This window comes from Carassius auratus, chromosome 20 (assembly GCF_003368295.1).
Source record: "Carassius auratus strain Wakin chromosome 20, ASM336829v1, whole genome shotgun sequence".
Taxonomy (NCBI): Eukaryota; Metazoa; Chordata; class Actinopteri; order Cypriniformes; family Cyprinidae; genus Carassius; species Carassius auratus.
In genome coordinates this window covers 8,843,582-8,856,480 of record NC_039262.1, presented here as the reverse complement: position 1 = coordinate 8,856,480, position 12,899 = coordinate 8,843,582, and the positions used below count along the sequence as shown (strand labels likewise).

The 12,899-nt window shown below is 37.4% G+C and overlaps 1 protein-coding gene across 1 annotated transcript; it reads left to right on the top strand.

Moving 5' to 3' along the window:
- Nucleotides 1-232: 232 nt before the first annotated feature.
- On the top strand, nucleotides 233-12,898 carry olfml2ba (olfactomedin-like 2Ba). Its single transcript, XM_026290871.1, is given in 10 exon segments — nucleotides 233-683; nucleotides 5,973-6,236; nucleotides 6,372-6,479; nucleotides 6,554-6,718; nucleotides 8,975-9,158; nucleotides 9,399-10,418; nucleotides 11,297-11,473; nucleotides 11,547-11,612; nucleotides 11,615-12,133; nucleotides 12,136-12,898. Coding segments are annotated over 10 exon segments (2,688 nt in total). The 5' UTR covers nucleotides 233-527; the 3' UTR covers nucleotides 12,165-12,898.
- Nucleotide 12,899: the final 1 nt, after the last annotated feature.

The window sequence follows — 12,899 nt, the reverse complement described above, 5'->3', positions numbered from 1 at the left end:
AGCTCCTATGCTTAGGTTGAGTCATTTTACTTTAATGGCAATGTGCAGGTCCTTTTCCAGGCTATTAAAGTGAAATAACTGAACATAAATATAGGAGCCTGAAAAAAATCCTAATTTTAGATGAAAATTTCAGATGGCATTTAGAGGTTTTTGCATCTGAACTCTTCATATATATATATAGTCTAGTCGTTTTAGCTAAAGTGTGAACATTTGTGTCTGTGGTCCGTGCGTGCAACGATCAGCGTGCTCCGTGCGTCTCTCCATCCAGCCCCCTCATTTCAGCTCAAATGTCACGTCACTCCTGTTTCTTCTCAAACCAGTTTCAAGCTAAGGACCAGGCACCTGCCCTCATCTGGACTTTACCTCTTCTAGACTTTTGCAAAACCTCATTCCGTTTTAGTTATTTCACCTGGAGGGCAGTGCAAATGGAGATCTGTTTGACGGCTTATCGTTTTTGAAGAGGAAAAAACCTGCCAGAACAATCTACAGCGGCATATGTTTGACGGGATTAAATCACACCTTGCACGATGACTGCGATGGGAATCTGGTGCGTTTTGTGGCTAGGGGCATTTGCTCTCACTTCAGCCGCTCCGAAATCACACCAGACACTTCTGGAGAACACGAATGAACAGAATGACACTTTGCAAGTTGAAAGTGACAATCAAGAAAATATATTAAGTCAGGTAAGAATCTCTTCGATACGATCATATCTGTGCAGCTTCTTTATAACCTGCTATATAAGTAACACTTCATGATAACTTTCATTAATAACTTATTGACAGTCTTTGCATAATGAATTTCTAAAGTAAATTCAAATAGCCTATGAATAGCCTATGAAATAGTATTTAAAAAATATTTTATTCAAAAATAGTCCTAAAATCATTTTTCAACGAACAGTAGGCTGCTGGATCGATCGTACTCAAAATAATAATAATCATAATACAATAATATCGCTTCATTGCCAATTTTATATCACATGCACGTAGAATTGTGTTTTGTTTAAAATTATGAAAATTATTTTCGGGGAAACCCATAGAAAATTAGGCCACTCAGGGTTGGAAAACATTGGTTACACTTTATTTGGTAACACTTTATTTTATGGTTTCCTTGTTACACGTTACATGTAATTACTACAGTATTAGCACACAATATTGCGTAATTACATCCGATATACCTAAACCAAACCCTAATCCTATAGGCCTAGTAAACATGTTGTTAATTAATATTACTCAGTACTTAAATGTATAATTACACTGTTAAAAAATTACTGTAAATTTTACAGTAAAATACTGGCAGCAGGGTTGCCAGCCAGGTACTGTAAATTTTACAGTAGTCGTACTGTAATTTAATTTACAGATTTTTCCTGTATTCTCAATTACAGTAAAATTCTGTAAATTAAATTACAGTAAGACTACTGTAAAATTTACAGTAACTGGCTGGCAACCCTGCTGCCAGTATTTTACTGTAAAATTTACAGTAATTTTTTTATATTTTGTATACTGCATTTTTACAAAAAAATATATTATATACTGCATTTTTAATACATTGTATATGGCATTTAACAATTATTTAAATAGCAAATGCACACTTTCAAGTAGTTTACTGTGCAAAGCAATTCTTTGAAAAAAAGCATATGTGTATTTGCTATATTTAAAGTATGTAAAATGATAGCATACAATATATTTTCCCTATTGCTGACTTAACTTTAACTGCATAAAGTGTTATATAATGCATAACTTAATTCACCAAAAAAATATAAAAAAATAACATTTTTAAAATCTAAAAAAAAACAGGTCAAAATGTTATATATCACTTTCAAATTTACATAAAAAAATGACATAAAAAGTATATTATTTTGAACTCATTTTTATTTATTTTAAAATTATTTCATTTTTTTTTTAAATGGATATGAAATTTTGGCATGATTTCTTTTTTATTACTTGGAACATAATGGCCATCATGGACCTTGACACAAAGAAATATTCAAACTGCGTTATAACCGAAACATGACCAACATGGTCATATTAAAACAGTTCACCCAAAAGTGAAAATTCTGTCATTTCTCACCCTCATGTCATTCCACACCCTTAAAACCTTTGTTCATCTTCACAACACACATTAAGATATTTTTTATAAAACCTGATGGCCCAGTGATGCCTACATTGCTAGCAAGATCATTTCCCTTTCCAATGCCCAGAAAGGTACTAAAAACATATTTAAAACAGTTTATGTGACTACAGTGGTTCAACCTTAGTGTAATGAAGCAATGAAAATACTTTTTGTGTGCCAAAAAACTAAATAATGACTATTCAACAGTATCTCGTGATGGATGACACTGCTTCATGAAGCTTCAAAGCTTTATTAATCTTTCAGTTCAAATCAGAGCATATCAAACTGCCAAAGTCACATGATTTCAGTAAATGAGGCTTCGTTACGTCATAAGTGTTTTGAAATTTCAATGGTTCGTGTGACTTTTGCAGTTTGATACACGTTCTGAGCAAATGATTTGAAACAAAAGATTCGTAAAGCTTCTAAGCTTCATGAAGCAGTGTTTTGAGAATCGCCCATCACTAGATATAGTTGAATAAAATCGTTGTTTTGGGAGATGGGGGTGGGGGGGGGGGGGGGTGGCAAAAAAAGTATTCTCGTCGCTTTATAATATTTAGGTTGAACAACTGTAGTCACATGAATTGTTTTAAATGTTTTAGAGGCTTTCTGGGCATTGAAAAAAAGAAATGATCTTGCTAGAAATGCACGCTTCACTGAGCCACATCTTATTATGTGTTGTGAGGATGAACGAAGATCTTACGGGTGTGAAACGACATAAGTAATTATTGACTTAATTTTCATTTTTGGGTGAACTAATCCTTTAAAAACCACAAAGACATTTTCAGATAGCTATCATCATTAAGGAATAGACCAATATTGCAAAACAAGTCATACAAAAAAAAGTGATGCATGACTGACCGGAAGGAGCCGCGCACTTGCAGAAGTCATACAAACTTTCCATCAAACAGATAAAAATCAACCAAATAACAATTATGCTCCAGATGAAGTTCCATCCCAGGATTCAAAGTGTGACTAGAAATATTGAAAAGAGTAAAGAGGACAATACATTAGATATATTACAAAACATAATAATACTTTCAGAAACAAATAGGGGGAGGACAGATACAGTCAGAGACAGATACAGGGATGAGAGGTACAGTCAGAGAGAGACAGAGGGATGAGAGGTACAGTCAAAGGCAGATAGAGAACAATAAAAGGAAGACGCAATCTTGGTGTGTGTGTATCCTTACATTTCAGAAATTCCATTGGAATTTGCACAGAAGAGTGGCAACATGTGGGTTGACTGCCACACATTTTCTTCTGCATCACTTGTCCTGTTTTTATTTCGATGGCACTTTTCCCTTGGCTTTGGGTCCTCTCTCTGGATTTATGCCCACAAAGCACCTAAAGGGTCATGAAACAGACAATATGTAATTAAGAGCGGTTTTAGGACCTCCAAGAAAGTTGGAGATGTCCACTAATAATAAAAAAAAAACATATTTAACTCAATAGCTTGCTGGTGTTAAATAGGGAGACAAATATATTCTCTTCTCGAGTTAAGACACATTGTTTTAAAGGCATCAACAGAAATAACACTGATAACATAACATTATTAAAAGGAATGTTCTGATATAACTTATCTATAAAATGCTGGTTCTGAAGTTGTTAGAATTCAACCATTACCTTTGAATGAACTCCAAGGTACACACTGCTTCCTCCTGATACTCAAGATTAAACTAGTAATAAGCAGCAAACAGAGTGGCAAGGCCGGACAGGAAACTGGGCTGAGTGCCCTCACACACCACCTCGCCTTCAATACTCAGCATCCAGTGCCCACTTGTCAAAGTGTCTCCTAAAACAATCAATATCACAATAGTAATTAATACCTATACCATTTTTTTTTTTTTTTTTGTATTTCAGATTTTTACATTTACATTACATACTATATTTAGTAGGGGTGGGATAAAAATGTGATTCTTAAATGTATCGCAATACATAAGCAGACGATTCTGAACTGATTCACAAATGTCAAAAATAAATTTTCTAAACGTTAATTAATGTAATGTTGACGGAAAGTAAAAGGCGGATCTCTGAAACGCGGAAGTGCATGCCCAGACAGTCTGTGACATGCACATAACTGTGTGTATCCACTGGCGCAGAGCAAGCGTTTTGAGACCTATAACGTTACTTGAGCGTTTTTCAGTCCATTTAATGGAAGTTGAGCTTCCATAGTTGCATATGGTTTGTGGTGGATCGATTATGCAGCAAAATGCCTCCTAATGTGAAACAGACTGCAAGCACTTTGTTTTTTTCTTCCTGAACCTTCTGGTTGTTCGTTCATTTGAAATGACTCGAAAAAAGATTCGTTCATTTTGCTGAACGAGACTCAAAAGTCCGATTCGGTAAAATGATCCGAACTTCCCATCACTACAACTGATGATAAGATTCAAGTCATAGACGCAATAAAACAACTCGTTTGTTTATTGGTCAGTGTCGCGCATGATCAGTTCATTTGTTCAAGTGTCACCGCACTGATAAGGTGCCTTTGTGCACCCTGTGCCAAAATACACACAAGATTTGCCGGCCGACATAAATATAGACACATATATATAAATAGCATATTTAATAATTTCAAGGAAAACGTATTTGGTCGCCCTAAGGTAATAAATTAGGCTAACTATACAAAGCAGACTTTATATCAAACAGATTTGTTAAAGTTTTCACATTAACGTTACCTGAAGTTAGCAAATGCTCAAAAAAAATCTACATCTCACTGGTTACGTTAACCTCTTAGAAAAGCACCACTGAGAATTTATATGACACACACATCCTCCGTGAGCGACCCTTACTGACCGCGAGGCTTTAGAAACGCGTTTTATTTCGGCGCCCGTGTTAACAGATGACTGCATGTGCAAAGTTGTTTTACATCATAAAATAATCACGACGAAGTGTGCTGATAAACACTAAGTTACAGTGAATATAAACTATTAGCACTGAAACATGTCATTCATAACGAAGGATTCCAGAGATTTTCTGTCCATGGCTGCTATAGCGCCGGGGGATGTGTGAAATCCTACCGCGACCGCGCTACTGAAACCCCGCGCAATTCTGCCTCGCGCCCCGCGGACGGATGATGCTTGAATCTGGGGTTACCAATATAATCCGCGAATGTAGATGCATTCATATACTATAAACTACCAAACAAGAAATATAAAAAACTGAAGTCACTTACCACAGTTGTGAATCACTCCTCTTGTCTTTAACGTTAATCTCCTCGACCGTTGACGATGCGGCTCCGAAGATTTGAAATTTACAGCAAAATTCTGTACATTTGAGTCAGACCTACACGTGACCCCAGAATGCATTGCAGTTTACAGCAATATGCTGTATTATTAAAAAACAGTCCGCGGCTGTAAAATAATGCTGTAATTTTTACAGCAATTCATTACAGTGTATACAGTAACAAGGACACCTCATTTTAAGGTGTCGTTGTTACAGTGTAATTATATATTTAAGTACTGAGTAATATCAATTAACTAGCTAGGCTACATGTACTTATTATATGTAAGGGTTAGGATTAGGGTTTGTTTTAGGGTTACTTGCATGCAATTATGCATAATTTATTGTAATTATCATAACAGAAAGTACATATGTAAAAAGGGCATCTTAAAATAAAGTGTTACCAAACGATTTTCAAAAACCCTATTAAAACTGTGTAATTGGCATACTGTTTGAATGTAAGTAGGCTAAACAGTTAATGTTATTAATGAAAGTTACTAAAAAAATTTACCAGAAACAAATTGATATACTTCACAACGTTGGTACCTGAAAAACAGCAATGAACATTACAATGCACATCAATATAGAAACAATGCAACAAAGCTGGCTGGCTGGAAAATGCATCCGTCCTCTTTTCTTTGTAGCTGCTGGGTGATTATGACAAAGTGAAAGCGCTTTCGGAAGGCTCTGACTGTGGCTGTAAATGTGTTGTCAGACCTCTGAGCGCAAGCGCATGCCAGCGGATTCGGGATGGTCACGCAACGCCTCAGGATTTCTACACGGTGGAGACCATCACATCAGGACCCCACTGCAAATGTGCATGCATAGCACCTCCGTCGGCTTTAAACCCCTGTGAGGGTGACTTCCGGTTGAAGAAACTTCAGCAGGCTGGAAAAGATAATATCAAGGTGACCAGAACATCTTCAATTGGATCTCATAGACCAGAATAAGTTCAAAATATGGCAGGATATGAATGCATAACCTTTCCTACCCCTTAAATAAAACCAACTCTCGCCATGACGGAATTTACTTCATCATTACAGCTGTCAACTATTCTGGAATTGCTGGAGGGTTCCTTCTATGGCATGGATCTACTGAAATTACATTCAGTCACCACAAAGCTTCTTGATCGCATGGACACTATAGAAAAAGTAAGTGGTGTTTTTGTTTGTTTTCTTATCTTACTCATGCTAAACATATTATAAATGCAATTTATTACTGACAGATGGTCTTAAACAACCAGACCAAGGAGAAGTCGAACACAAGGAGCACCTCTCCAAATCCACAGCCGCCCACATCTTCACCTACAACTCTGGCTCCAGAGCCGCAGGAGAAGAGGACCAGTCTGAGGGAGCAGAATGATGAGGCAGCTGCTTTTCAGCACACAGAGGTGGGAGGTGCTATTTAAAACAAATGTTGCATTACATAAGTACCATGTCTAATACGTAACAATGGAACAATCCAAACATTATGTTAAGCCATCTGCGTCGAGCATTTATTTATTTATTTAGGATCACTGTCTCAAGAGTCAAAAGTGACCTCATGTTGTGACTTGAAACTCTCACTAATTTATCCCACTGTCAACTCTTACATAAGTTGGCATGAAAAGAGCCAAATGACTTGGACTATCAAAGATCCAAAGCAGATGATCTGTATCATGATCTGTTATAGGGATAGTTCATAAAAAAATGAATTTCTGTCAGCATTTACTCACCCTGATGTCAAAAGACTCAAACCTGAAATCTCAAAAAAGTTCCTTCACAAGAAGTTTGGGTACTCAAAACGTAGATCCAAAAAGCATCGTAAAATGAATCAATAGTCAAGAGATATGGTTGATTTATATGATGAACCGATTTTTTTACATTAAAACAATAATTGACACCAATATGTATATAGAGCACATCACATATGGTTTTTTAAATGCTCCACCATCATCCCCGTTCCAAAGAAACGCGAGATTACAGGACTTAACCACTACACACCTGTGGCTCTAACGTCTGTTTTCATTAAGTCATTTGAAAAACTGGTTCTGGCTTATCTGAAGGACATCACTGGACCCCCTGCAGTTTGCTTACAGAGCAAACAGATCTGTGGATGATGCAGTCAGCATGGGACTGCACTTCATCCTGCAACATCTGGATAAATCAGTGACTTATGCGAAGATCCTGTTTGTGTGGACTTTAGTTCGGCTTTCAACACCATCATCCCAACTGCCCTCCAGACCAAACTGACCCAGCTCTCTGTTCCTAGCTCTATCTGTCAGTGGATCACCAGCTTTCTGACAGATAGGAAACAGCTAGTGAGACTGGGGAAATTCATGTCAAACAGCTGCTCCACCAACACTGGTGCCCCTCAGGGATGTGTTCTCTCCCCACTGCTCTTCTCCCTGTACACCAACGACTGCATATTCTAAAGACCCCTCTGTCAAGTTCCTGAAGTTTGCAGATGATACTACAGTCATCTGTCTCATCCAGGACGGTGACGAGTCTGCTTACAGACAAGAGGTTGAGCAGATGTCTGTCTGATGCAGTCTTAACAGCCTGGAGCTGAACATGCTCAAAACAGTGGAGATGATCGTGGACTTCAGGAGAAACCCCCCTGCACCCCCCCCTACTCACCATCATAGACAGCACTGTGGCTGCAGTGGAGTCATTCAGATTCCTGGGAACCACCATCTCTCAGGACCTGAAGTGGGACAATCAAAAGAAGACTACAGACATCAGAAGTATACAAAGAACGGTTCTGATTGCTGAAAGGATTATTGGTGGTCCCCTGCCCACTTGTATACAGTGCATCCAGAGTGAGGAAAAGGGCTCAGAAAATCACTCTGGATCCCTCACATCCAAGTTATTCCCTTTTTGGACTCTTTTTGAACTTTTGCCATCTGGCCAGCGCTTCAGAGCTCCAAATACCCAAACAGCGAGGCACAAGAACATTTTCTTCCCCAGGGCAAACTACCTCATGAACAGTTAAATGTTCCCCACTTCATGCAATAAAAATGTCCAATAACCTTATATTTATTTGTTACCACCTCCATCCTAGTACATCCCTGCATCTCACTCTATTCTGTTCCATTTTATCATCTATAGCACAACCGTTCAAACAATGTATTTTGTCTTTCTAATTATTTGTCAGTATTTGTCTATTTATATTGACATATGTTTTTTTTTCTGTGTTGTCGTCTAAGTGTACTGGAAGCTTATGTCATTAAAACAAATTCCTTGTGTGCACAAGCATACTTGGCAATAAAGCTCTTTCTACCTGTGTGAGAACCAGTGAGGTTGGATCTATCATGTGACACAAGCTTCCGTGTTTACCATATGTGATGCACACTATGTATGTTTATATGTGGGGAAAAAACCTAAATTAAATGTATTTATCATCATATTAATCAGTCTTATCTCTTCACAAGACTTGGATTAAACCAATTCATATGGTTTAATTACACAATGCCTTTATGACCTTTTTGGATCTTCTAAGTTTTGTTTACCTGGACTTTCAATGACGGGACAGAAAAATAAGACAGGTCTTACGGGTTTGGAACAATGTGAGGGTAAGAAAATGACGACAGAATTTTATTGTTTTTCTTTATCACATAATATCTCAAAGCCTGCAGGATCACAGTGTCCTCTGATGTACTTAACAGAGTAAATATGAGGAAAAGTTTGTGGGAGATCTCCTGAAGACCAGCAGATCAGATCTAAACAAGGCCGTTGCAGCTTTGCAAGAACAAGAGCGCCAAGGAAGGGAGAAACAACCAAAAATAATTGTTAGGGGGATCACATACTATAAATCTGACCCAGTGGATGAGCCAGACACAGAGGAGAACTGTAAGTATAACTTTGATTTCACCGTCTACATTCAAAGATCTCAGACGGAGTAGTTAGGAAAAACATTTTTAAAAATGAAGGTTCTTTATTGGTAACTGTGGTTCCATGAATAAGCTTTAACATCCATAGAACTTTTCTATTGGAAAAAAAGTTATTTTGTTTATTAAAATGTCTTTGGGGAACCTAAATTGGTTCTTCAGTGGCATTGCTGTGAAAGCCCTTGTTTGTTCTTCATTTCAGTAGATGAAAATCACAGTGGGGATAGCTCAATTGATCTCTTTGCCGACGAGCAGCTCCTTCATCACAAAGCTCGCACCTTAAAGCCACTCATCAAGGGGTGGTCTGTCCACCCAAAACCCAGGAGTGACGTCTCAAAAGGGGGAGATGGCCTTCAAACTCCATTTACTGAACTGCTGGACTCTGCCTTGCCGATTAAAATGCCTTCTGAACCAATATCCGTTCAGACTCAAACCAGTCGTTCCACCACAGACAACTCTACAGGAGATGAAAGAACCACAACAACACCTGCTGTGTTGGATAATTTCAAGGTCACCACCCACAATGAACAGATTATACCTCAAACTATCGTCAAAAAGGAGGCAAGCATCATGGAGCCCTCAACTCCATCTGTAAGACAAGCTCAAAACATAATGGTCAGGTCATACAATCTGGGCCATATAAAAATGAACCAGTCAGTCACAGCAGCTGCTGCTAAAGTGGTGGCTACAGAGCCAACTCTGACAGAGATCACCACCAACAGGTCTGTTGAAAAGAAAACATCTGTATCTTCTGTGACCGAAAATGGAATTGTTACTAAGGCTAAACTGGAAGATGAAATAAATGCTTCAACGGTTTCAATGGAGAGTTTAACTCAAAGCACATTTAGGAGAACAACACCAGTACCAACTCTTCATTCGGACACTTTAACAGTCACAGAAAGCTCATTGGGATCAACTGCTCAAACAACAGCTGCTACCACCATTGTGACATCACCTCATGTCACTGAAAGCAGGAGCGACTCAGTTACTCACTTACCCAAGATGACTCCTAATCAGACATTATCCTCAGTATCATCTTTGATGACCACTACAGAGGCTACCACAATAACAACTACAACCCCAAGCAAACCTGGCAAACAAAAATCTATCATAAACTGGGATGAAGAGGAAGAGGTAGTGGTAGAAGAGGAAATGGAAAGAATAAAAGCTGTAAAAACTGTGGTTGAAGAGAGCGTGGTAGAGAGACCTCAAAAGAAGCCAGGTACAGCCTTATGATGTTCTTGTTATTATTTGTTTTATTTTATTATCTTGTTTTTTTTATTTATTATTTTATCATAAATGTTCAAATAAATGTAAATTAATTATATGTGCATTCATAAATTTATGCAAAATTTATATAAAATAATTTATTTTGGAAGTACTGATTTTATTTATTATTAATTAGCATTGTATTTTTTATATTTCTAAAAAAGTTTTTATTTAATAATTGTACAAATTATGAAAGTACAAAATAAAAAATATGAATAAATACAATAAAATAAATTTAAAATAATCATATAATTATGCCAATTTATGAAAGCAAAATATTTTCCATTATCACTTGAAGGGAAGTTCACCCCAAAAATGAAAATTCGATCATTAATTAATTCATCTTTGGAACACAAATTATGATATTTTTGATGAAATCCGAGAGCTTTCTGACCCTCCATTGACAGCAACACACAAATGTACTCACACCCAGAAACATAGTAAGGACATCGGTGATCCAATATTTAATAAAATGAATTATGTTTGTTTTGTTTTTTTTAAACAAAAAGTATTCTTATTGCTTACTAAAATTTTGAACCACAGTTGAACCAATGTCACTTGGACTGTTTTACCGATGTCCTTGCTACATTTCAGTTGTGTTGCTGTCTATGGAGGGTCAGAAAACTCTTGGATTTCATCAAAAATATCTTAATTTTGTTTAGAAAATGAACAAAGGTCTCATGGGTTTGTAAAGACATTAGGGTGAGTAATTAATGACAGAATTTTCATTTTTGGGCGAACTGTCCCTTTGTTGAATCCAGAGTGTTTGCATGGTTTGGCACAAAAATGAATAAAACACTAAAACAACATAATTCTGGGTTTTGTTTGAAGGAATGTGTAAGGACACTTTGGCCACAGTCTCAAAGCCCATCACACACAATACATTCGGTCGTAATGAGGGCGCTTGGATGAAGGATCCACTGGCTCAAGATGACAAGATCTATGTCACAAACTATTATTATGGCAACAACCTTCTGGAATTCCGCAACATGGATGTTTTCAAACAAGGTATGGTTCTTTTTTCAGATAAACTTTATAAATAAGCAATTTTACTGGTTTGTTTTTCTCACTTTTATTCAAGGTCGCGTCACTAATTCCTACAAGCTGCCTTATAACTGGATCGGCACCGGCCATGTGGTCTACAAGGGTGCTTTTATTACAACCGTGCATTCTCTCGAGACATCATTAAGTATGACCTGCGGTTGCGTTACGTGGCTGCCTGGACCATGCTGCACGATGCAGTGTTTGATAACGACGATGTGTCCACGTGGAGATGGAGAGGAAACTCAGACATGGATCTGGCTGTCGACGAAAGCGGACTTTGGGTGATCTACCCAGCGCTGGACGACGAGGGCTTCTTGCAGGAAATGATCGTCTTGAGCCGCCTGAACCCCAATGATCTAAGCATGAAGCGTGAAACCACATGGAGGACCGGGCTTCGACGCAATCGTTACGGCAATTGCTTCATTGTATGCGGCGTTCTTTACGCGACAGATAGCTACAATCAGCAGGACACTAATTTGTCCTACGCCTTTGACACCCACACTAACACTCAGGTGATCCCTCACCTGCCTTTCAGCAACAACTGTACTTACATCACTCAGATCGATTACAACCCCAAAGAGAGGGTGTTGTACGCCTGGGATAACGGACATCAAGTCACGTATAATATCAGTTTGCATATGTAGACCCACTGTAGACCAGAGCAAGCGTGTCCTCAAGTAAAAGAAACCATAAATGTGGATTGTGGATCAGTTCACTCAGCTTTTCTTAACTTTGTGTAGTTTAATGTACTTATTAATGTGCTATTGTGTTTTCAAAGTGTAAAAACAGACCCATATTGTTACTTTTATGGTGAAAACAAGGAAAAGCTACTTAGTTAACAGAATTTCTTAACACCCAAAGGCTGTAGCTATATGAACTTTGCAGTTTGCATTGATGCCCTCTTTTTTTTTTTTTTTTAGATATTGATGCTTGCTTTTGCACTATGAAAATGAACCTCTTTTTGTTTATAGCTATACCTCTTATAAGGCTGGCAGAAGTTTTGAGGTGTTGTATTCTTAAATCCAGTAGAATACATTGTATATACTGTAATATAAAAGCTAAAACATGGGATTGATGAATGTAAAAAATACAATATGTATTTTCAGAAACATATCTCAAAGCTTTTTTTTTTTTTTTTTTTACAAACTTACACTTGCATATGTGGTAGGAAGTTTGCAATTGTAAAAATGTTTGCAATTGTAGCATTTTGGTAAAACTAGAGTAGACAGTGTTTTGTGCACATATTCAGTGGTTTTTTTTTTTCATCTGTATGTTCGATGCATCTTTTTATGCATATTTTATTCCAATTTTGTTTCATCTTTTAGCACTTAAGAAATTCAAATCTCTGTCAGACTCAGAAAATGGCTGCAATAAAGATGCAAAATAAGAT